This window comes from Watersipora subatra, chromosome 1 (genome assembly GCF_963576615.1).
Source record: "Watersipora subatra chromosome 1, tzWatSuba1.1, whole genome shotgun sequence".
Lineage (NCBI taxonomy): Eukaryota > Metazoa > Bryozoa > Gymnolaemata > Cheilostomatida > Watersiporidae > Watersipora > Watersipora subatra.
In genome coordinates this window covers 70,433,827-70,456,994 of record NC_088708.1, presented here as the reverse complement: position 1 = coordinate 70,456,994, position 23,168 = coordinate 70,433,827, and the positions used below count along the sequence as shown (strand labels likewise).

General features: G+C 36.9%; 3 protein-coding genes across 3 annotated transcripts in view; 2 read left to right on the top strand and 1 right to left on the bottom strand.

Annotated features, from left to right (window-relative positions):
- The first annotated feature begins 315 nt into the window (after window positions 1–315).
- LOC137396536 (DNA-(apurinic or apyrimidinic site) endonuclease 2-like) lies at window positions 316–8,553 on the top strand. Its single transcript, XM_068082848.1, has 7 exons — window positions 316–434; window positions 2,640–2,723; window positions 3,465–3,630; window positions 4,154–4,297; window positions 6,479–6,551; window positions 6,661–6,793; window positions 7,657–8,553. Exons 1-7 carry the CDS (start codon window positions 320–322, stop codon window positions 8,445–8,447), a joined length of 1,506 nt encoding a protein of 501 aa, XP_067938949.1. The 5' UTR covers window positions 316–319; the 3' UTR covers window positions 8,448–8,553.
- Window positions 8,554–8,609: 56 nt separating this feature from the next.
- LOC137396544 (glycosyltransferase 1 domain-containing protein 1-like) overlaps window positions 8,610–23,168 on the bottom strand; it is a 50,160-nt gene continuing 35,601 nt past the window's right edge. Inside the window, exons 4-11 of the mRNA XM_068082859.1 lie at window positions 16,437–16,600; window positions 13,787–13,823; window positions 13,159–13,305; window positions 12,772–12,818; window positions 12,379–12,428; window positions 11,158–11,278; window positions 9,897–9,995; window positions 8,610–8,750 (exon numbers count right to left, since the gene is read on the bottom strand). Coding sequence (XP_067938960.1) covers window positions 8,610–8,750; window positions 9,897–9,995; window positions 11,158–11,278; window positions 12,379–12,428; window positions 12,772–12,818; window positions 13,159–13,305; window positions 13,787–13,823; window positions 16,437–16,600 — 806 coding nt within the window. The remainder of the gene's footprint in view (window positions 8,751–9,896; window positions 9,996–11,157; window positions 11,279–12,378; window positions 12,429–12,771; window positions 12,819–13,158; window positions 13,306–13,786; window positions 13,824–16,436; window positions 16,601–23,168) is intronic.
- LOC137385321 (uncharacterized) lies at window positions 20,297–21,974 on the top strand. The gene is made up of 4 exons (XM_068071767.1): window positions 20,297–20,350; window positions 20,585–20,924; window positions 21,181–21,354; window positions 21,508–21,974. The coding sequence occupies exons 2-4, from the start codon at window positions 20,685–20,687 to the stop codon at window positions 21,679–21,681; spliced, it is 588 nt and encodes a 195-aa protein (XP_067927868.1). The 5' UTR covers window positions 20,297–20,350; window positions 20,585–20,684; the 3' UTR covers window positions 21,682–21,974.

Below are 23,168 nucleotides of genomic sequence, written 5' to 3'. Positions count from 1 at the left end.
GGCTTAGTTTTTTACTTGTTGCTTGTGCCAGCAGGTTTTTATGGGTTAAAGTTAATGTGGATTATAAAAGCAGTGTATCTAGTTCATCATGGCCTTGATTACATTTTTAACAAAATCTAAAAAGAATCAATCGTTCAACAGTAAAACAGCATTTCATGTACTCAATATAAGCTGGAAGCTAAATTTTGTTGTTCGGTTACTCTCTTTAATCTCAATTTAATCTGGCCCACAAATACAAAACCGTAACATGCCAAAGGTTGTAATTTAATAAGCTATATGCCTGTAGCAGGCTTCTCTGTTTGTCTCAGGACTCACCTCAATGAAGCTTGTGTCATGGAATGTGAATGGTATTCGGTCGCTGTGGAAAGATGTTCGTTTGACACTTGATGAGTTGGGTGCTGATATAGCGTGTTTTCAAGAGACAAAAATCACAAGTAAGTCTTAGCATTCTTATGTGTTTTAGTGACCAAATAATAAGGTAATTCGTAAAAAAATGTTTTAGGCACTTTACCTTTCTTAGTAGCACCATGAATTTACAAAACAAAGTGTGTATCACTTTGAACCTCTTCGACAAACTCATGATGAGCTTATCATTCCTGATCTGCTAGAATTGCTAGGAAAAACCAGTTGTAAATTTTACCCGAAAGAAATTAATACTGCGCTCATATTCACATCAAATTGTTGGACAAATGGGCTGTAAATCATTTTACGGTTAAATATTTCTTACAAAGAAATGGTAGCTCACTAGTTTGCCCTTTTGAGAAAGATAAGACAAATGTAAAAAATTAAACTCCAGTTACAGTCTTTTGTGTGCTTCATCATAGCATGAAATATAATCTGTAAATTATAAACACACTACAGAACTACAGAGCACCTGATAACTGCTGCCTACCTTCAAAGATGGGCTAATAGTAACAGTCTTTCTGAAGGTCTGTACCAATATGGAGCTTTGAAAGTTTGAAGGATGTTTTTATATGATTGTTATTCTCTGAAAACTGGATCCAATAAAGGATTTATTGATATTAATATTTACTATTGAATAAAGCTTATATTTTATTCGATATGATTTAATCAATACTATCAATTCATTGATATAATATTGATAAGTGAAAATAAAAATTCTCGAAGATCTTAACAGGCACTTCTGGTTTGTTTTTTACTAATGAAAGGAAATACGTGAAACATGGCCAGTGAAATATTTTACGTAAAATATGGCCAGTGAAATATTTCACATGAAATATGGCCAGCAGTTTGTTAGTCTGTGACCCTATGTTTATTTAGGTGTGACTACCAGCTAGCGTTTATAAAGTTTCTATAAGCTGCTTATTTATTCTGACTCTACAGAAATGACTGCAATTATTTTGTCGAAAAGATGGCAACTTCTATTGAAAACTAATAACTCCTTTAAAACATGGTAATAGAAAATATTTTCTTGCCAGAGTGCTGTTATAAATATGATGTAGTGAGCTGGCAAGTCTCTCCTTTTTGCGCTCTGACTGTGTTCCGCCGAGTTATCGGTCACAGCCAATAGTGTTCCTACTCTCCTTATTCTCTAAGCCACCAGTTTATACCTTTTTTCTCAGCAGTAGCCTGTTTGGTAATTTAGGTATATGTAAAACATCTGCAGATGTTAACCCGTGTCATCCTAATCTCATGTACATATGATTTCAGAAGTATTGCTGACTCTTATTTTGTAGATTCATGTTTCAACATTTATTATCGAACATGTAGACAACAGCAATTGCGATGTAGTTACATGCATGTTCATAAATGTGATCTTTAATAGAATAATTTGGGTCAGTTTCATGTTCTGTTTATCTTTTGGTTTGTATATATCTTGTTCTGGTATAGAAGGGTAGTCAAGCAACTCCCAAAATGAATCTTTTGTCATCGGAATATTCTGTTAGGAGTAGCAGCTGCAGTAGTGAAAGCGTAAAAGCTTGTAGTGATGCACCTTCAATCATGCTCTAATCAGTTTGGCCAGCCACAACCAAAGCTTGTGTTTGATTGGACAACATATTATTAGCATTAGCGATTGCAAAATAAATTTTGTTTCACCATAAAATATCGATTCAATCAGGATTCAGAACACAACCGCCAGACAAAAAGTCAATGGAAGTACGTTAGAGTAAGTACATTACGTTAAAGCCACAGGTTATTAACTTTGGTTGCTTCGACTGACCTTTAACCATTTGGAAGCTTTGAGTAGGTTGCAGCATGGTCATGACTTACTATTCATTTTTTTGACAGGAAACTAACATTTTTTAAAGAATTTGCTATCTAATTTTATATTCATTTTGGTTTTATGGTCTAAGTAATTATTCACAGCACTTAATTTATTAAGGAAGCTTTACGATTGTCTTAAGTGCAACCTTCAGTTCACAAAAACATTGTCTAAGAGAAAAAGTCTGCGCATGACCAGTTCTCAGTGAATGAATTAGTATTTTGCTACGTAAATAGTATCCGGTGTTATTCATGAACTTGGGAGTTGTGCGTACAATAAGGCACAATCCTAATATTTTGTCAATATAGAGCATTGTTGGCACATAATCTTCACATCATAATTAGTTGTAGAGGCTCAGCTATATTAAGAGGCTGATTATCCATCAAGTAACATGAATGATCAATTAACATTTTAGAGGATATGATGATGGAAGAGCTAGCTATCATCCCTGAATATCGATCATACTTCAGCTACTGCAGGACAAGGGCAGGCTATTCAGGTACTTCACTCTTGCATCACTAGTTCTGCTTGCAACAATCTCAAGGCATTGTAGCTTCACCTTATGGGAGGTTGATTGGCCTGTATCTACTTTGTCTATGTGATCGACCGTCTCTCTACTGATAGAGCTGCCACCAGGTGATTTTCTGTTATGGTACTAGTGGAGATACCACCAGGTGATTTTCTGTTATGGTACTAGTGGAGGTACCACCAGGTGATCTTCTGTTATGGTACTAGTGGAAATACCACCAGGTGATTTTCTGTTATGGTACTAGTGGAGGTACCACCAGGTGATCTTCTGTTATGGTACTAGTGGAGATACCATCAGGTGATTTTCTGTTATGCTACTAGTGGAGGTGCCACCAGGTGGTCTTCTGTTATGCTACTGATAGAGGCACCATTATGTGGTTTTATGTTAGACTACTTGGGGAGGTGCCACTAGATGTCTTCTATTAAGCTACTGTAAGATGTGGTCTTATGCTGTGTTTTGGGTAGAGGTACCAGCGAGTAATAGCAGTGAGGTCAACTGCATTTAGAGAAGCATGTTACACTTATTAAACTGTTAATAATGGGATGTGTAGCAGTTATCTCGCATAGGTTATTGTCAAGGTACTCATGCAGGTTTTTGTCAAGATATATAACGTGCTGTTTTAAGACTTGCGTGCAGGACTTTTTCTAATTGTCATTTCAAATGAGTTAGTTAATATCTAGTGTTCATGGTTATCAACATAATTATTTTTAGGAGTTGTTACATACTGCAAACGAGCGATTCAGCCAGTCGATGCAACTGACAGTCTGATTGGTGCATTGAGCAGTGGGGAAGGGGAGCTGACCTTTAGCCTCTCTCCAGATGTGCTCAAAGCACTTGATTGTGAGGGACGGACCGTCATTACACAGCACCAACTCAGGTTCAGCCGTCATATCAGTTAGCAGTTCATAACCATCTATATATTGGGCAGCCACAATGTGTGACAATTTGCTTCAAGATGTGTTATAATCCGTTTTGAGCTGATATATATCATCTAACCATAGAGGTTTTCTTGTTATATACAAAGCTAGTCAAATGACACGGCTTCAATAATAAACAGTGTTGAAATTTGAAGTTCATTATGAAATGTTTTGTGTAAGGACTGTCAACCATCGGCCACACTTGCTAACCATAATGGTTGGTGCAAACCGCAGCTGGAACCTGGACAGAATTGCTTATAATTGTACTTGTGTTGCTTATATTGGTTGTTTGTTGTTATGTTGCATTTGTTTTGTATCTCTCCAAGGCCATAATAGTCCACCTGCTAGAATGTTTGTTATAGCTACAATCATAACATTATAGGTATGAACAACTTTGTGACACGGTCCGTTAGCACCTGCTATAGCTGTCGTGTTTGTGCTCCTCTCCTGCCCTATAGTTTTACTTGTCTGTGACTGTTGCAGCGAGCCAGTTGAGGGCAAGTCCTTGCTAAGTGTAATCAATGTCTACTGTCCGTGTGTAACGGGAGAAAAGGATGGCCGAGAAACATTTAGACTTCAGTTTCTACAGACTCTTGAGGAGAGGGTCGTACAGCTGCAGAAAGTCAGGTATGTTCATATTGACTTGCCCTAGCAGGTTATACATCTGGTGTCTCCTCTATGGACAGTAGAGTTCTGTCCATCCGGTGAGTTCATCTTCTCTTTGTGGCTCTAGATGATCGATTTCATTGTTTCTATGAATGCCAGAATGTTGAAATTCTTGAGTAAAGAAAATTTGTGATACTCTTATATAAATACCACTCGAGTCAATCAAAATTTGGTTTGCTGTGAAGCACTCTACTAATGCTCCTACTTGTCAGTAATTTACTATCATTTATGTCTAAAGTTGTGTTTGCATTAGATACTTTGAGCCACTTTTATAAATGTTCAACAAAACTTAACATGCAATTCACCCCTTTTAGGCCGACAATATGTAAAGTGTGATTTGTTCAATTCTAGTATTAGTTAATAGATAGCCAATGGATATTGAAAGTTGACATGGCTGTTGAAATCTTGTGTAGATTACATTTTACACATCATGGCTTCCTTTAGAGTACTCGCGTTCTGAAGGGTGACTATCATAAGAAAGGCATCTTTGATAGGATTAAATCTGTAGTTCTGCCAGTTTTCACAATGCAGTGTATCAAAGACCTTTTAAGGTTACTTCGACTGCCGGGTAGACTTCTATCTATAATTCATCACATTTCTAATCTGCAGTCCACAGTTATCATCCACTTTTATCGCAGGGTCATCAGGCTATGGTCATCAGGCTATGGTCATCGGGCTATGGTCATCGGGTTATGGTCATCGGGTTATGGTCATCATGTTATGGTCATCAGGCTATGGTCATCAGGCTATGGTCATCGTATTTTGGTCATCGTGTTATTGTCATCGCGCTACGGTCATCGCGCTACGGTCATCACGCTACGGTCATCGTGCTAAGGTCATCGTGCTACGGTCATCGTGCTACGGTCATCGTGCTACGGTCACCGTGCTACGGTCACCGTGCTACGGTCACCGTGCTACGGTCACCGTGCTATGGTCACCGTGCTATGGTCATGTTATAGTTATCGTGCTATGGTCATTATGCTATAGTCATCGCGCTACGGTCATCGCGCTACGGTCATCACGCTACGGTCATCGTGCTAAGGTCATCGTGCTACGGTCATCGTGCTACGGTCATCGTGCTACGGTCATCGTGCTACGGTCACCGTGCTACGGTCACCGTGCTATGGTCACCGTGCTATGGTCGTGTTATAGTTATCGTGCTATGGTCATTATGCTATAGTCATCGCGCTACGGGCATCACGCTATGGTCATCACGCTATGGTCATCACGCTATGGTGATCATCCATTACAGGTTTTAGTGTCAGTCATCTCTGCTCATTCGTTCATCTGTAATATCTTGTCGTCTGACTATGGATACAAGGATGAATACAAATTGTAATTGTAATTGCATTTATAAGTCATTGTATATATTTGCGATTTCGAAATTCATCCAATGACATTTGGTGATTGTATCATGTACATCACGGAGGTTTGTGCTAAACACAGCTCCCCTCTGGTGCACGACTGCAATGACATTGCACCTTAACGTTTCCATGATTGAGTCTTTTAACGTGAAAATAGTTTAACTGAAGTTTCTAAGTGAAAAATTTATGTTTAAGAGTTCATATGCTCTAGCTGATGTGCACGACTCAGAATATGAGTCAGAGTGAATCCTTCAATAAGCCGATGTACATTGTAGTTGTATGTATAGGTCAAACACAGCGAGTACAGCATATTGGGTGTTGATTGAGAAGATCCTAACCTTTAGCATTAGACAGATGTTCTATTGCTTGTCTGTACACCGTGGTGACACAAGAAATAGATCTGACCGTCAGCACAAAAGCATGATTTATATATATCATAAGTGGGAAAGCAAAGCAGTTAGCTTTTTTCAGCTATAAAAGCTTCCAGCAATGTCTTATGGAATGTCTCAAGGCTATTTTTTGATTCCTGGATATCCAGGTTTCCTCCATTTATTCTGCCAAGTTTGTCAGTTGGAAATACAAATTTGCTAATAGTGTACTTTCTTGCAGGATGGCTGCTTGTGGAGTTAATGTCATTATAGTACAAAAGCTCTCTGCTGTTTCATGCAAGTGCAGACTATATCGCAGGGCTTTGCAGGCAGTTATCAGTTTAAAATTATCATATTTATGCTGGACTCCACCGTTATGTGAAATGTGTTGTGATATATTCTATTTGTAGTCACGTGCTTGTGGTTGGAGACCTGAACATTTCACACAGGCCGATTGATCACTGTGATCCTGGAGATGAGACGGTGGGCTCTCTTGTTAGTGCAGCTAGTATGAGTGTTTTTCATCCTTTCTGACTATTTCCATACCATATGTTCATAGCTAGTTGTTGGGACTGCTAATATTTTTTGCCAGGAGTTTGTCGAACAGCCCCATAGACAATGGTTAAATAGAATGTTGGACACAGAGGCTGGTCTGCTTACTGATACATATCGGGTTCTTCATCCCGACAAAAAGTTTGTCTTCAGTTGCTGGAACACAAAGATAGGTAAGTAAGCTCTCACATCACATAAGCAGCGAAGTTCCAAAAATCTCGCTTTTGCAATGTTTGGTGGTTTGATACTATGATAGATGTCTAGGTAGCTTTTAAGCCATCTTAACATGAAATCTATGCAAAATTTCTGTTAATATATTTGGAAACTGCATCTTTTGGCTGCAAATTTCTTGTGGTTTTGTTATGGAGACAACATGTTGCACAATCCAATAATACTATATAACATAATAGCATTAGTGGTTATTTTAAAATATCTCTTCTCATGTCATAAATTGTTTTTATATCTAAACAGGAACTGCTGCTGCTGAGAATTTAGGTTCCTAACAAGTGTCAAGAATATAACATGCTCTTACAATGGAAACGAATTGCGAGGAAAGATTCACTTCTAGTTTGTTTCTGTTTCTCCGTGAAGTTTTCCGAATGCAGAGCAACTAATAATGCCATATGTACGTTCCTGTATTGACCTGTTCGCAGATCCAAACCTCGCGTATAGCGATAACACAGCTGCAGTTTAAACAGCAATGCATTAAAAATGCTCGTCTAATTGCTTATTTGCATAACTCATTGCTTGCAGCTACATGTACAGCAAATTTTTCTTCTGAAAATCTTGTTTTGGATAAATATATACACTAAGGACAGATTTAAATTTTAGTCGGCTGGATTTTAGCTAAATTACGCGTAATCAATATACTCTCAATTGAATGGGATAAATCTATTACTACTACTAGATGTATCAGTGCATTGCTTGTCTGTTTTGCTTGTATGACCAAGGATAATCTGTGTCTACATGCCACAACATCGTGGAAGTGTAGATTTTATGCTCATGTTTACACTACATATATTGTAAAAAATTACAGGTGCTCGTCAGACTAACTATGGTTCACGAATAGACTACATACTGCTGGATCAAAGGATAAAGCATTGCGTGACATCTGCAGACGTCTTATCTAAGTATCTGGGCTCTGATCATTGCCCAGTCAGTGTTGTTCTCAGTCTAGACATGCAACCTTCTTCCCAGCCTCCACTAATGTGTAGTAGCCATAGATATAAGGCAAAGCAACAGAAGCTGACGATGTTTATGAAGAAATCAGATGACATCAAAAAGGATCCTTTTGATTCGTTGCCTACAAATTGTTCAAATCGAATAAAGAAAAAGAGAAAGCCTTCAAATGTTCCAAGCTCTTCTTCCCTCAATTCGTTTATAAAGAAAGCAAAAGATAATGAATGTGAATCTACAGTGTCATCAGAATCAACAAACTCATCACAAGACAAGGTTTCGCAACCCGACTCATCGCAAACCGACTCATCGCAACCAGACTCATCGCAACCAGACTCATCGCAACCAGACTCATCGCAACCAGACTCATCGCAACCAGACTCACAACCAATACTTGTACCATCTGGTGAAAATGTTGATCTGAGTGGCCGACAACGAGACACAACTTTGAAGGCTTGGCCTAAGTTATTCCATAAAACAAGGAAGCAGGCACCAAAGTGTGATGGACACAAGGAGAGATGCGTGCTTAAAACTGTATCAAAAACAGGAAGTAACAAAGGTCGACAGTTTTACAGCTGTTCTCGGCCAGTAGGTCTACCAGGCGATCGGCAAGCCAGATGTTCATACTTTGCATGGGCAGATGCCAGCTAAAACATATGCATAATTCATATAGCTACTTTTTATTGTAAATTTGTAATGCACTTGATAAAAAAATATAATGCAGAAATCATCTGTGTTAAATATTCATACAGTAGCCAATGACCAGTATCATCTTATATTGTAAGTTATCTGCTCATTGTTTAAGGGCAATTGTTACATTCGGTTTATTAAGTATTTATAAAGCTCCCTCTCTTGTGTGCTGGAAAATCTTCCCAACCCTGCCTTGGCATTGGTAACCAATCTTTCTCGCTGATCCGAAGAATTTAGCAGTTTTTCAAGGTGCCGCAAAAACTCCTACAATAGTGAGCACAACTTACAAGCAGTTGCGGTTTGACTAAGTTGATCATATCCTAACAAGGTAAGCTGCAATGGTTTGATAAGCTTCGGGTTCATCTAACTAGGTTGACAGTTGCAAACATGTAACATTATGTTTATATAAATAATCCAATCGCATTGTTGACAGTCCTACTGAAAAAGTACAGCACCTGTTGAAATTATAATACATCAACCATGTTTCATATATCACCTAGTGTAGTCACAATGCCAGTCAACACAAAATTTGTAGATTTATTTTTAAATATAAATGCAGTTGACGTTTCGTTAACATAAATAACCCGTTCCGAGAACGTTTACATTATAGGGATTTTACAATGTTTGAACAACAAAATGCATGTAAATAGCCTGACTTTAATTTAATGACTGCACAGTGACTGCGGTTTTATTGGTTTGAATCCTTTTTCTTATCACCTTCCCTTGGTTTTGGGTTCATGAATACATTATACGGTAATTTTACATCAAGTTAAGGGGAGTCCACCACTTCAAATTCAATTGATTTTTTCTAAACAATCAAATCTATGCTAAAATGTAAACAAATAATACACACTGAATGTGTATTAAATAAAAGCAAAACAAAAAATATATATTTGCTATTGTAAGAGTGGTGTCTGTCTGTCCATTTCTCTGAAGCCAGGGTTAGAGGTTAATAATAAAAGATTGATTTCAACGATACTCTGATTCATAACATTCAGATTGGTAAACTGACACTCTAACATCTGCACCGATCGAGATAGTAAATATATACCGCATTATAAAGCTGATACTCAGTTAAACAGCTGGTACTATAGAACTTATACTCTGTTAAACAACTGCTACTATAGAGCTTATACTCTGTTAAACAACTGTTACTATAGAGCTGATACTCTGTTAAACAACTGTTACTATAGAGCTTATACTCTGTTAAACAACTGTTACTATAGAGCTTATACTCTGTTTAACAACTGTTACTATAGAGCTTGTACTCTGTTAAACAACTGTTACTATAGAGCTTGTACTCTGTTAAACGACTGTTACTGTAGAGTGTATACGGTACTTTGTTGAACAACTTTTATTGTAGAAGTCATCCTCTGTTAAGCGCGCCAGTAGAGAAGATAAAACAACTACCTGAGGTGTGCTATATAAAAGGCCAGTTTCATCATGCTTTACCAGATAGGAGTTGCCAGGTATATCTCTCGCTAAGACAGGAACTCCCAGTTGGAAAGCCTGAGGAAAACAATTATTGTAAATCATAAGTTCCCAATTAAAAATCACTTGCTGCCATAACTTGGCTAAATAAGCCATAATCTAATGCTAAGTTTCACTAACAAACATTAATACCACTTGCATATTAAATTATACTATCTAATATACTATATTATACTATATAATAGACTATATTATACTGTATAATAAACTATATTATACAGTACTATTAACCGCCTAATCACATGTACTGTGTACTAACTAAACTCAATTGATGTGAGCCATCACTTTTACTAAGGTCCTGACATTGTCCTGACACATTTAGTGTGTGTGGTTTTGTTACGTAGTGTGTGGTTATATACCTCACTCATTACTTTACAAAAGGTGTAGAATGGTCAATCTATTGACGGGGCAGTTATCTTGTAGTTAATTACTCCTGAATGACAAACGATAAAGCAATGAAAGATAATATTCATAAATATAGTATCATCAATCATAGCGATACAGCAAAAGTTTTAACTAGGAAAGATCATCGTAACCAATTCCTTTGTGGAAAGATCTGGCCAAACTAATGCATAGAAGAGACATCAGCCAGGATATCGCTATCTCTAGACCTCAAACTCTTTCGTTATATATGAACCACCATGATGTCAAACAAATCACACTGTCTCAAAGGTGCCACATACACTGTACATATTCTCTATACAACTATGATGCTGTAAACTAACTTCAAGTCATTAAGATAACAACTCTATATAGGAGACATAACTTGATTCAATTTCAAATTCTTCATCACACGTTGAAAGGGTTCAAATGAATCCTGAAGGATTTTTAAACAATTTATAATAATATAAATCTATGTAATAGGCAAACAATCGCAAATATTTTCAACAACTGTATAACCAACTTATTTTAGCAAAACATCAGCAAAGATAAGGAAAACCTGACTTTACAGGTTATTCATGCTGGTATACAGTTCTCTAGGTTGCTATGGCTGACTAGCCTCTCTTTAATTAGTTGTGACATTCATATTTGCTCTTGCAGTCCAAAATCAAACAGATGAGATCAAGGAGGTACTCGCAATACATACAGCTAGATTCCAAGGCTTAAAGATTTCAACCATCCTCAAATACCAGTGAGTGATATTCTCCAAAAGTCAGAGCAGACCATTTGGCTCACCCACCTCGAGTATGCTAGCCGCCATGCCTTCACTCAATGAGCTGTTGACAACACAGAGGGATTGTGCTATGGCAGCGTGGGCATTCTCTACAGACAGTTGTCCTGCGTACAAGATGTTGGATTCCCTAAAATCAATGCTAGTTCATGAGCCACTGCTGCTGTATTGCGACAAGCCATAAACAAAAAGAGGCAAGAGAAAGGGAAGTAAATGCCGTAATACTTAGATCTGATTTCGGATTTTCAAGAGGGTGTATTACTGTGATTAGGCCTAGCGAAGAATATTTGCTATAGCAGTGTGGGATTTAATGTAAAAGATAACCTTAGATCTCATGGTCATCGTCCCAAAGGGTGAAATACCGTAAATATTTAATTAATATCTCAAGGCAAAAATATGCTCGAAATTTTCCCCGTGTCTCAAATTTCTCACATGTTGGGACACACTGGTATGTCAAGGTATGACTTTATAGCAAACAGTAAACAATTCTTCATTGAGATATGGCACATGAATTCTATAAGATTACAAGGAACACCTTTTGTATTTGTGAGTTGAAACTGAAGTCTAATTTAAAGTTGCCTCCCTTTTATTTTCTCAAAGCAGCACAAAATGTCACATATGCTTCTGCTGCTTATAAAGTTGCCCAAATACATGTAAGACTCTACACAGCAAAAGGGAAAACTCAGACAGAACAAATTTTTTGAGATGGTAAAACATTAAAATATCTGATCAGAAATAATTTTAGAAATAAAAATCTGATCAGTTAGTGGGTTTGCTGATGGTTGCATGTGGCAACATAATGTGGTTTGAGAACAGATATCTACACAACGAGCAAATGTAGATATAAAGTTATATGAAGAGCACTATGTTCACATGACACTATATAAACTATGTAATAAGAATAGTTAAGCTTTGGTCTGTATTTACATTTCTATCGATGCTGAAAATGAAAAAAACATCTTTTAACCTTTTCACAGTATTTCACTAAACTAATAAATAAAAAATATTGATAGTTGCCTTTTGTAGCCACATACAAGGGTTTAGGATGACATCAAATATAAAACCTGATGTAACTGTCGACGCATATAAAGACCAACTAGTTGAATCATTTTGACGGTTGAAGCACACATAATATAAGCAAAGTTTTCCGTTGAGAAATGCATACAATTTGCCTGCGTACCCCATCTTTACTGAACTACCCTTTTCTTTAATAAGGCTTGCTGTCCTTACCTTAGGTTACTCACAGTCTGCATGAACACCTGTGCATACTTGTCATCAACCTACAATGTGACACAACTGATATGACAAACACAATTGATATGATATACTGATAAACACTTTCCCTTACATGACATAAACCTTGCGCACTTGTAAAAAGTTTCCACAGCAAATCACAGCCACAACGGAGCAAATTATCAAGAAATAAGGTTAGATAGCATTAGAATCAAGGCAATGCTTTAATCACTGTAGCTTTGTTAGAACACAGGCTAAGTGATGAGAAAAACAATTACATGTAGCTTCAGACAGATTACTACGTGTACGTCTAGAATAGGCAAAGCCTGAATCTTTATGCGTATAAGAAATGTGTGAGATTGTGAGAAAAAACACAGCAGGTACACTTACCACAGGACCGACAATAACAAAACTAGTTGTCTCAGAGAGTGGGCTGTCTAAAATATTCATGAGGACATGTTTTACAACATGTTGAAGAGCAATATTTACATCATAGGCACAGATCATGGGCAATATCGTACGACAATATTTTCAGCTCATCACATACAACAGCAGCTGGTTAGATGGAAACTATTTCAAAAATCATGGTATCCGATTATAGAAGTTATATATTTCCTAGATTTTGCAGTGAAAGTGACAGCTAGCTCTAGGTTTATTCATCATCAACAATAGCAATAATCGTGAGCTTTTTCCCGCCTAAGGAGCATATAAATTCCTGTCTAGTGACTGATACCACGGAGAAAAACATCATAAATACATGCACATGAAAAACTCTACCTGCATAAGCTTTCATCAGATAAAGAGGGTCCTTAACAGGTCTTAAGCCAGCCACAAGGAGTATGATATAATCCTTTGCTCTATACGAATGCTCAGACTCCAAATAAGACCTTAAGTTAAAATTTGGGTTGGGAGAAGTGATCACACCTGTAAACAGAGAGGTCTATAACTAGCATTGGCTCTGCACAGATACATCTGTGCCTGTTAAAGCCTGCCCCTCTCATATGTATGATTGGGTGAAAACCATTGTCACTTTATGAACAGCTGGAAGAACTAGCACTCACACTGATATGATCAAACATTCGATCAAACCTAGGACTCTATCCTAGGTACTTGCTTGGACTATGCGCCTGGAGTGATGAGTCCAGCAGGTTCCGCTAACTTAAACGAAACTAGCAGCAACTAGAAAACATCTGAATTAATGTTTCAACAGTTATGATATTTTAGTAAGAGCAGTGCTATACACTGAGCAGTCTGAAGGTGCTATAGCAAGCCTAAGTGTTACCAGTAATTAATATTACAAAGAAGAGACAAGTCTACCAAGTCAAGCAAAAGAATTACAGTGATAAATCTTGTCATATGATTCTAAACAGAGCTGTTATATTTCTGCATGCATGCGCTGACTGACCTTGGTGTATAACTTTGACCTTTCCTGCGTGCTCTGGCTAAAAATTAAATACCTCTGTTGATGCTGACTAAACCATTAGAGAAACTAATGACTTGTTCATAGCCCACTAGTCTAATATATACTGTATATACTACATGTATATATAATACGATATATATATAGCATAATTATGCTATATGTAATACTAGCTGAACGCCCAGCATTGCATAGGTAATAAAAAGGTTTTTGCACCACCTTTTTATTTCAGTTAACATATACAACATTTAACATTTTAAATGAAGGTGTTTGTTTATTTCTGTGCGTGCTAGAGTTAGACCAAATTGTTGTATATACATATATTTATAGCATTTTAGGAATTCTGGGCACGTATTTATCTTCGAGGATAATCTTTTTGCTAGCAAATTAGTTCAAGCGTGCTAAATGAAGCGTAAATATTTTAACCAATCACCGTTAATTATTGGCAGAAGTAATAACTATGGGCATAATTATTCCGTAGTATAGCAAGTAAGCCGCGCGTCATAGGGGATAGCACACCTGTCTGCAGAACCTGGGGTGTCTGGGTTCATATACAGTGCGGTGCAAGTTTTTTATCCCTAGATTTTAATTGCAATAACTGGATACACAAATGACAGACAAACACTGAGACATATATATATATATATACTGTAAGAGTTCTAGGCACTGTGACGGCAAGTTCTTAAGTTTAAAAATGACATTATCATCTAATAGAGGTCAATACGAAAATTATCGTTGTTTTGTTAGCCTTGATGGAAATTAGTAAAATAACTACTCAAATGAGAGCAAATACTTCATCAAAATATGATGAATTACCACATAAAGTCACAAAAATATTTACCATAAAACCTCTATTTGAATGCCACAGGGCTGTATTTGTCAACCCTTTCCATTTAGGGGCATTTTATTAGAGGTGACGTTCAAATAGAAAGTGGCGCTGTATTTTTGACTACCTTGTCAAAATTTCGGAAAGATAAATTCGCCCTTCTACAGGCGAAATGATGCTGATGTTGCCTATATCTTACGCTCTCCTTTTGGGTGAAGAGGCATTAATGCCGTCGGCCTCAGCATCCTTGCTAAACTGTTTTTCCTATATTATTCTATATACCTACTTGTCTGAAGCAACAGACCGAGTTAAACAAGGAACTACTTTGACTAAAGAAATATTAGCCGGATACAATTAATAATTATTTCGATTATGTTCTATTCAAAGTTTCAAAGAAAAAATCCGTGAAGTTTTGGAGTTAGAAAACAGACTCCGATACGCCATAATGATGGATGCTATTATGTCATACGGTAATCTCATCATTCATCAAGTCTTCAGGCCAGATTTTTATCCAAATTATAGACGATTCCGAAAACAATGGATTGGATTTAGACCTTACCGACTTCAAATTCGAGTGTAGTTCAGACAATTGTAATGATCGATCTTCTTAGGTACACTGTCACTAAAATCATGGCAGCCACTACAGCAATAACAAAAGAATTAATTGTTATTGATGTAACCGAATCATGATTAGTGCCATTTTATAGACACTTTTCTATTGATCATTTGCTATTATGGGTGGGCAAAGATCAGAGAATGTCAAAGTCAAGCCCGTATTCCTTGGTGCGGCTGGCTGGCCCGTCCCAACTTTTTAGTGATTTTCGGCGGCTAAGTACTAAGAATTGTAGTCTAAGCTCATTCACTTGAAATTTCCAAAAAACCAATTTACTAGCAACTAGCGTTCTATATTGTCTCCGTGGTGATCTCGCCAAATGAGTGATCTTGTGAGACTTTGTTAAGACTAGGAGACTGAACTTTATTGCTTATAGTGGGTGTGTGAAGACCCCCCAAACTTGCATTTTCCTTTCATAACATAACCAAATCAAAACATCGATGAGGAGCACTATGGGGCAGGCTCGACTAAATAATCTTCTAATATTACACATATATAAAGATGTTGAAATATATACAGAATCAGTTGTGAAAGATTTTTGCCATGGACACATTGATAGAACAAGAGCTATTGCAATAAAGAAGTAACAGCTCTAGTTCTGTCAATGTCCCTTACAGAAATCTGTAGCATCATAAGTTTTATGTCGTTTGTTGAATAAAGAAAAAGTTTTGCCTACCATGAACCATGAACCATAAACAATATATTTATGTATAATTTGATGCTTACAATTGATTGCATTTATGCATACTTTGAGGGTTGTTGATGCTTAAAAGGTCCAGAGCTTCTGGGCGCTGCCCCGAACCCCGTTGGGGGGTTTACACCACCCCAAACTCCAGGTGTTCATAACTAGTCACCTAACATTTGCCACCCCAACTTGCAACTAGGAAATACAGGCCTGGTCAAAGTAGCGGTCAGATAGAAGTGGCCTTCAGTTAAAGGGGGGCGTCGTATTTTTATCCCATTTCCTATAGCGGCGTTGTATTAGAAGTGATGTTCATATAATGATGGGGTTCAAATAAAGGTTGTGAGGTATACCACTTGTATCTACATACAATATGAATGCGGTATTTGGCTATTGAGCATGGAGGAGTTGTCATCCCAAAACCTGCAGCAGGCGTAACCTGATGTAAAAACGCAGGAATTGAGCACTGATGCGACAAGAGGCAACGGCATTTACTAATTTAGGCAGTACATACCCATAGAATACATGCTAGTTTTTTCTGGTCATGACTGAATGCGACACAGCATTGAGCTCTCTCCACCACACGCTTCATAATGTTTCGCTCCATTTCATTCTTGCCATTTTCATTCAAGTCTGTGCCTCCAAATATGAGCATAAGCTTGGCATTGCTTGGTAACCCTATCACATACATGTAAAACAAACTTGGCATTGTTTGGTGACTGGTAAAAAATAAGCCTGTTATAATTGCTCAGTGACACTGTCACTTTGAGCAAAAGTTTGGCATCGCTTTGTAACCCTGTTACATAGAGCATATGCCTGGCTAAATACAGATAAATGTGGTAGCATAACTCCTGACACTAGGAATTCCCCCGTCATACAGCCCACAACCAAAGTGATAATGGAAAAAAGCAAGGGTACTGCTGGTTGTTGAAAAAGTAGTTGTCGGCAGGAATTGACAGAGTATAGTGTAAATGAGGGTTGTTCGAGATGATATAAAATAAATTCGAGAGAGCACAACTCCAAAAAGGTGCAACTAACAATTTATTTTGCAGGTAAATTTGGGTTGAAACCAGGTATATGAGTAATTGGTGATGTTGTTGAATTGTTGATGTTACAGTTGTATTTGGTAGTGTAATATAAATAGATATATGAAGGTGAAAAAGTTCTATTTTAGAAGTGTAAGTATAGAAAAATGTTAGGAATGTTGTGTATGGAAAGTATATGGGGAATGTAAAGTTGTATATAAAGTAATAGAAATGGAATAATGGTATATGATAATAGAATAATGTTATAAATATATTTATAAGTAGGCTCTATATAAGTATATGTAAAGTATTTTGTATACGAACTAATAAGTAAAGGAAATATATAATAATAGAAATATAGAAAAAGAGACATAAAGTGTTTAGAAAAAGTTCAGATAGAAAATAATAGAAATAGTTTTGTTAGATAAGTGCAGTTTTCTGTTAAAGGTCGCGCAGTCTAGTCTCCTCTCTTTTAGGTTAGTATAATAGTGTAAATGAGTATAGTGTAAATGAGAGTTGTTCGAAATGATATAAAATAAAATGGAGGGAGCACGACTCCATAAAGGTGCAACTAACAATTTATTTTGGTGGTAAAGTTAGGTTGAAACCAGGTATATGAGTAATTATATGATGTATATATGATATTACAGTTGTATTTGGTAATGTAATAATAGATATATAAAGGTGAAAAAGATCTATTTTAGAAGTGTAAGTATAGAAAAATGTTAGGAATGTTGTGAATGGAAAGTATATTATGTGGAATGTAAAGTTGTATATAAAGTAATAGAAATGGAATAATGGTATATGATATAAAATAATGTTGTAAACAGATTTATATGTAGGCCCTATATAAGTATATGTAAAGTATTTTGTATACGAACTAATAACAAAGGAAATATATGAAGACCGCAATGGAAAAACCAGTGTTGTCACATTTTGGGTTTTTTGGAGTTATTGCTACCTACCTGTAGTTTAGGCACTGTAGAATTGTATGGTGAATTAAAAAGTTGGAAAAACCAGTGTTGTCTAATGGAAATCTGGCTTTAAATTTGAAGCTCAAATGAATAAACAGGAGATGTCCAAGCCGTAATATGGAAAAATCCGCTAAGTCCAACAGCTAACCAATCAAACAGCATTTTGCTCGTTAACGCGGTCTTGCATTGTTTAATGTTGCTTAGCTAGCATAAACGATCGATGCATAACTCGTGCTTGTTCATTAAATTATTAATAATAATGATGGCATCTGGAAATAGATTTGAGTATTCATAATGAGCTGAAAAGCCTAGAAAACAAAGAAAAGAAGGTAGTGAACAAAAAGGTTAAAAAGCAAAAGGTTTCTAGCCGCACAACAGGAGAAAATTGCGTACGCAAACGGTAAAAATGCTTTGAAATTGTGTTTGCAGCTGACAGGCAAAAATTGTTTACTGATTTTAATCAATTTTACACTAAGAAGGATCAACAAGATGTTTATTTATCTTTGCTAACAAATGTGTGTAAAGTGGAGAGAAGAAGGCCACGTTGAAAGTCACATCGGTCCCGAAGTAGTGGAGTCAGATTTGTTCTGTGAAGGATACGTTGGACAGAACAAAAACTACACACTCATTCACTATTTTCGTTGGCTTGTGCATGAGAAAACTTTTTTAACAAGATCACAATAAGCTTTCCAGTGAGTGGACATTCTTACATGGAATGTGATTGAGACATAAATGCGATGAATTACATGTCAGATGCAGATCTACCGTCTGATTGGGTAAAGTTGTTTCAAAATGCTCGCAAACATCCTAAACCCTTTCATGTAACTCATCTTAGCAGCTCAAAGTTCTTTAATAACACAGAATATCTTAAACAGATGTACCAGACAACTTGCCCAATTAAAACTAGGTCTATACGTCAAGTGAAAGTTGCGAATAATACGGAAAGCAAGCTCACGGCATTTTATAGAGAATCATGGAATGGCAGTTACATCGAGTGCTATTGAAAAACCGTCTAGGCTTCCTCGTTGAACTCAGTCAACTTGCATTACCACCAGCCCATTGCCAATCAGCAAAGCAAAATACCAAGATTTGCAGGTCCTTAAAGGTTGACTTGCAACAAAATTCACATTACAGTTATTTGGTATCAAAAGATTCGCCATGTCTTACTCTATTGAGTTGTGGGTGCCAAATATGTGGGAATGTGATTAAAAGCTCGTAAAAGCTAAAAAACGAACATAAAATCGCAGCCACACGAGACCGCCCTAGTTTGGATTCGTTTTCCAAAACGGCTAAAATGTGACGTATGTGTGCTAAAACGGCTAAAATGTGTGCGAGATAGTTTATGTTTACACTTTCATGCATCCTTATTCGTCGAACTATTTTCACAAATATACTTCACGCTTGCGATAAAAACCATGTCTATTGTTCTTACGCGTCTATTTTATCGGCATCGTAATGCTGCAACTTTGAGCACTGATATCTCAAAACATAGCATAAAAATATGTTTAATTTTTTAAGCTTAGCTTGAACGATTGCATATCATCCTCTGATAAAAATGATGAGCCTTTTGGTCCGCTATGATGGTTGAAAAATGCTATAGAAATGTTTCGCGCCATATAGCGGGAATTGTAAGTCACATGACCAGATAATGTTAGTTTCAGTTCAAGTTTGATCTATCGCAAATAGCAAACACGCTTTCTCATATTAAACTTGTTTATTTCAATTCGTCATAATCTCTAACGCGCCACATAGTGTTTGTGCAGCTGCCAAGCTGAGAAGCACCTTTTTTTGGCCAGGAGCTGAGAAAAGACCAGACCTCCACCGGGCGTGGAACAACTGGGTGAAGCTGGATGTGACAAACTTTATTTATTCGCCTGCTTACTCTTACTTTTGTTTTCGCCAGTTCAAAGACGACATGTTTTCTAACCTGTTTGCATACTCCACATGTCACCAAAGCACGTGAGTAATTTATTTTATGAACTACTTGTATTAGTAGTTGTAACTCGGATTATTTTCTAGTATTCTCCTAATAGTACTGTATTAATCTATATTTAATATAACAATATTAATGTCATTTAATTGTAATATTATATTATTAGTATTTTATCTTTTTAATTACGTGTATTATCCTTATTATAATAACAAAACTAATTCATACTGCATATCTATCTGTAAAACGTAATATATTAATATATAATTGATAAAATAATGTTGTTTCACGATTAATTTCGCCAAATTTCTTAACCCCACTCACTTATAGATATGTTATATAAAATAGTTATTGTCATTTTCTGGTATCATCGTTAATAGCATATTAATATTATTAGTTGATTATTATTAGTATTAGATGAAGAATTTGTGCCAACCACTGAAGACTGGGAAGAGTTTGAGCGCTATGTTGGCCAGCGTCAAACGCTCTCCAATTACATGTAAGATAGAGCTGAACTAAACCAAACTTGACAAAATATAAAAAATATCCATAGAGTTATTACTCACATTTTATGTTTACAATATCATGGATTCTGATAGGGTTTTGTAAAATCTGTGTCATGATTGCATGGCTATATATTTATTCTTTTTCTGATCAAGCAAATATGATATAATAACAGGAAATGATGTTGTACAAATCTTATTGCAAGTCAACTATTGTGTCGTGATTTCAGACCCGAATCCTCCTTCAAAGAGGAGAAAATAATAGTAAGTGTGACAGCACTCCAGCGACTATTTCACTGTCACACCTGCGCCCTCCCCTGCTCATTCACGATGGTGCGAGAAGGCGGATGGGTAGAGTTCAAGGTTACATGTGCCTCCTGTCACCGATCGTACACTTGGGAAACAACTGCCAGGGTGAACAGAGCTCACGTCATCAACCCCCTGCTGGCAGCTGCATCACTCTTTTCTGGCGGATGCCTTACGCAGAACCTCCGTTTTCTGTCGCTCCTGAACATCGCAATACCAAGCCACAGCGTTTGCCTCTACCAACAAAGAGAATACTTACATGGTGTGAGTGTTAATATTTACTCATAAACTTGGAAAATGTGAGTAAAAGCTTGGCACACTAATTGAATAACGACATTTAGAAACAATTTTTTTCTTGAAATGAAAATATGTCATCCTTCAAGCAAAATATATTATAATTCAAAATTCTGATTCTTCATCATAATATAGCACAAAAAGGGGGAAGAGGATTCTACATTCTTAGACTAATGATAATGATACAAATTAATCTTGTATAATGAAGTTTTACAATATTTTACAGTGTATTGCTGAGCAGTACACCCTGCATAACAAGGGATTGATGGCAGCAATCGATTGGGAGCTTGATTTGGCAGGTGACGGTAGATGCGCTAGTCCGGGGCATTGCGCACTATACAGAGCCTACACTATGATGGATCAGAGCTGCGGTTTAATAGTCAGCAGCCATCTTGTCAAGGTAAAACTTTGACAGTTTTTACTTCACAGCCTGACAAAAACCCAAATTTTTTAGTAGTTATCAATACATAAACATGAAGTTGCTCATCTAGCTAAATAGTTCATTCAAATAATGTGAAAGTAATTGTTGGTCGTAACTTTCTTTATTTTGCAGTCAACAGAGACCACCAGCTCTAACACCATGGAGCTGGAAGGCTTCAAGCGATGCCAGTCCGATCTAATTTCCCACGACCTGAGAGTGAGGTCCATTACAACGGATGTTGTTACAAAGGTTGTGTGCATACTGCAAGCTTGTGTTTTGGCTTATGCCGCAAATTTGTCGCCGTGAGCGACGGCCTCTACCTGCCTGCTTGGTGTCTAAGATTCGGGCTCTTTTCCCACCAACGGATGATGAAGAAGAGTTTGCAGACTTGCAAACAAGATTTGCGGCATAAACCAAAACACAAGATTGCGGTATGCACACAACCTTTTCCGAGCATTTGGCGATGGCTCTCCAAATGGGAATAGATTATCTACCAAAACAATTATTGAAAAACAATAATTGCTGATCATCAAAATAATCTCGATCTTTATATAATAAAATCATAAAACTAATACACTCTCTACTGTAGTAAGTGTACAAGCCAAATATACCAGTTCTCCTTGTGTTCCACGAGTTCAGAATATGTGTGTTCAACTGATGCATTAAATGTGTAACACAAGAATTTTAGATAATGCTTGACACATTAGCATAGCCTTGGTGTTGTTGGCATTAAATGAATATCCAACTCACTATGATATCGCAGGTAATTATTCCACCTCAACTCAAGGGGTGCAGACGCCACAAATTCGTTTACACCAGGATGCATACACAGGCATTCATGCTCCCCTCGGTCAAGGAGACAATGCGCAAACTCAGCATAATGGCAGGACAAACATTCAGGAAGAGATGGCATGTCTTGACAACGCTTGCAGGCACACCACTCTGTAGCCGGTGGTATTAGCTCCTAAAGAAATGAACAGATATGTCTATGCAACCATAGCTAATACATCAGGTCGATGTTATCCAACAGTATATCAGTGCAGCACTAGATTTAAATATTAAAATTGTTAATGTTGTCATTCGAGAAAAATCTGTAATTATATTTTGGCAATATTGAAGCGATAATTATCATCATTAAAATCATATATAATAATATTCGTTCTATCACTCTCAAGCTAAAACTATTACCACTAGCTAGCTTGGCACATAAGAGCTGGCTAGTGTCGGTGCTTACTTGCTGGGAGGTTTGATTCTGTTGAGGATCTTCTTCAGATAGAGCGTCAGGCTCGAAACGCCAGGGTCTTAACTTTTCAGAATTTGACATTTTTTTATGAACGCAACTCAGACATGAATAGTCTAACGGAATGGCCAAGCCGAAACTGTAAAGTAGCGAGCATCTATATTTGATACGGAGTCTTAGGTAAAACCCGAAGTATTTATCATAAACTATTGCTACGATAAGTTTGATATTGAGCTTTTTATTGGCCTTTCAATTCACGCGAGAACATCACGTGACAAGACAATAACCATACAGCGCGGATACGTCATCGAAATCAAGAGATTCCAATCTACGGCGGCTTTTTGTTTTTGAGCTTTTAAGAGCTTTTAATCACATTTCCACATATTTGGCACCTACCACACTACAGAGTAAGACATGGCGAATCTTTTGATACCAAATAACTGTAATGTGAATTTTGTTGCAAGTCCACCTTTAAACAATTTTGCAAATTAGAGAATCAACCATTTTTTGACAATCTTACAACCAGAGATGTTGAGACAGCAGATAGTGATGA

What these genes read in the sequence shown, in the direction of transcription:
- LOC137396536 (XM_068082848.1), top strand. Translation starts at nt 320, where the DNA reads ATGAAGCTTGTGTCATGGAATGTGAATGGTATTCGGTCGCTGTGGAAA. An exon ending in GACAAGGGCAGGCTATTCAG is followed by an intron (nt 2,724 to 3,464) that starts GTACTTCACTCT and finishes AATTATTTTTAG; the next exon opens with GAGTTGTTACATACTGCAAA. An exon ending in ATTACACAGCACCAACTCAG is followed by an intron (nt 3,631 to 4,153) that starts GTTCAGCCGTCA and finishes TGACTGTTGCAG; the next exon opens with CGAGCCAGTTGAGGGCAAGT.
- LOC137385321 (XM_068071767.1), top strand. Translation starts at nt 20,685, where the DNA reads ATGGTGCGAGAAGGCGGATGGGTAGAGTTCAAGGTTACATGTGCCTCC. An exon ending in AAAGAGAATACTTACATGGT is followed by an intron (nt 20,925 to 21,180) that starts GTGAGTGTTAAT and finishes AATATTTTACAG; the next exon opens with TGTATTGCTGAGCAGTACAC. An exon ending in TCAGCAGCCATCTTGTCAAG is followed by an intron (nt 21,355 to 21,507) that starts GTAAAACTTTGA and finishes TTTATTTTGCAG; the next exon opens with TCAACAGAGACCACCAGCTC.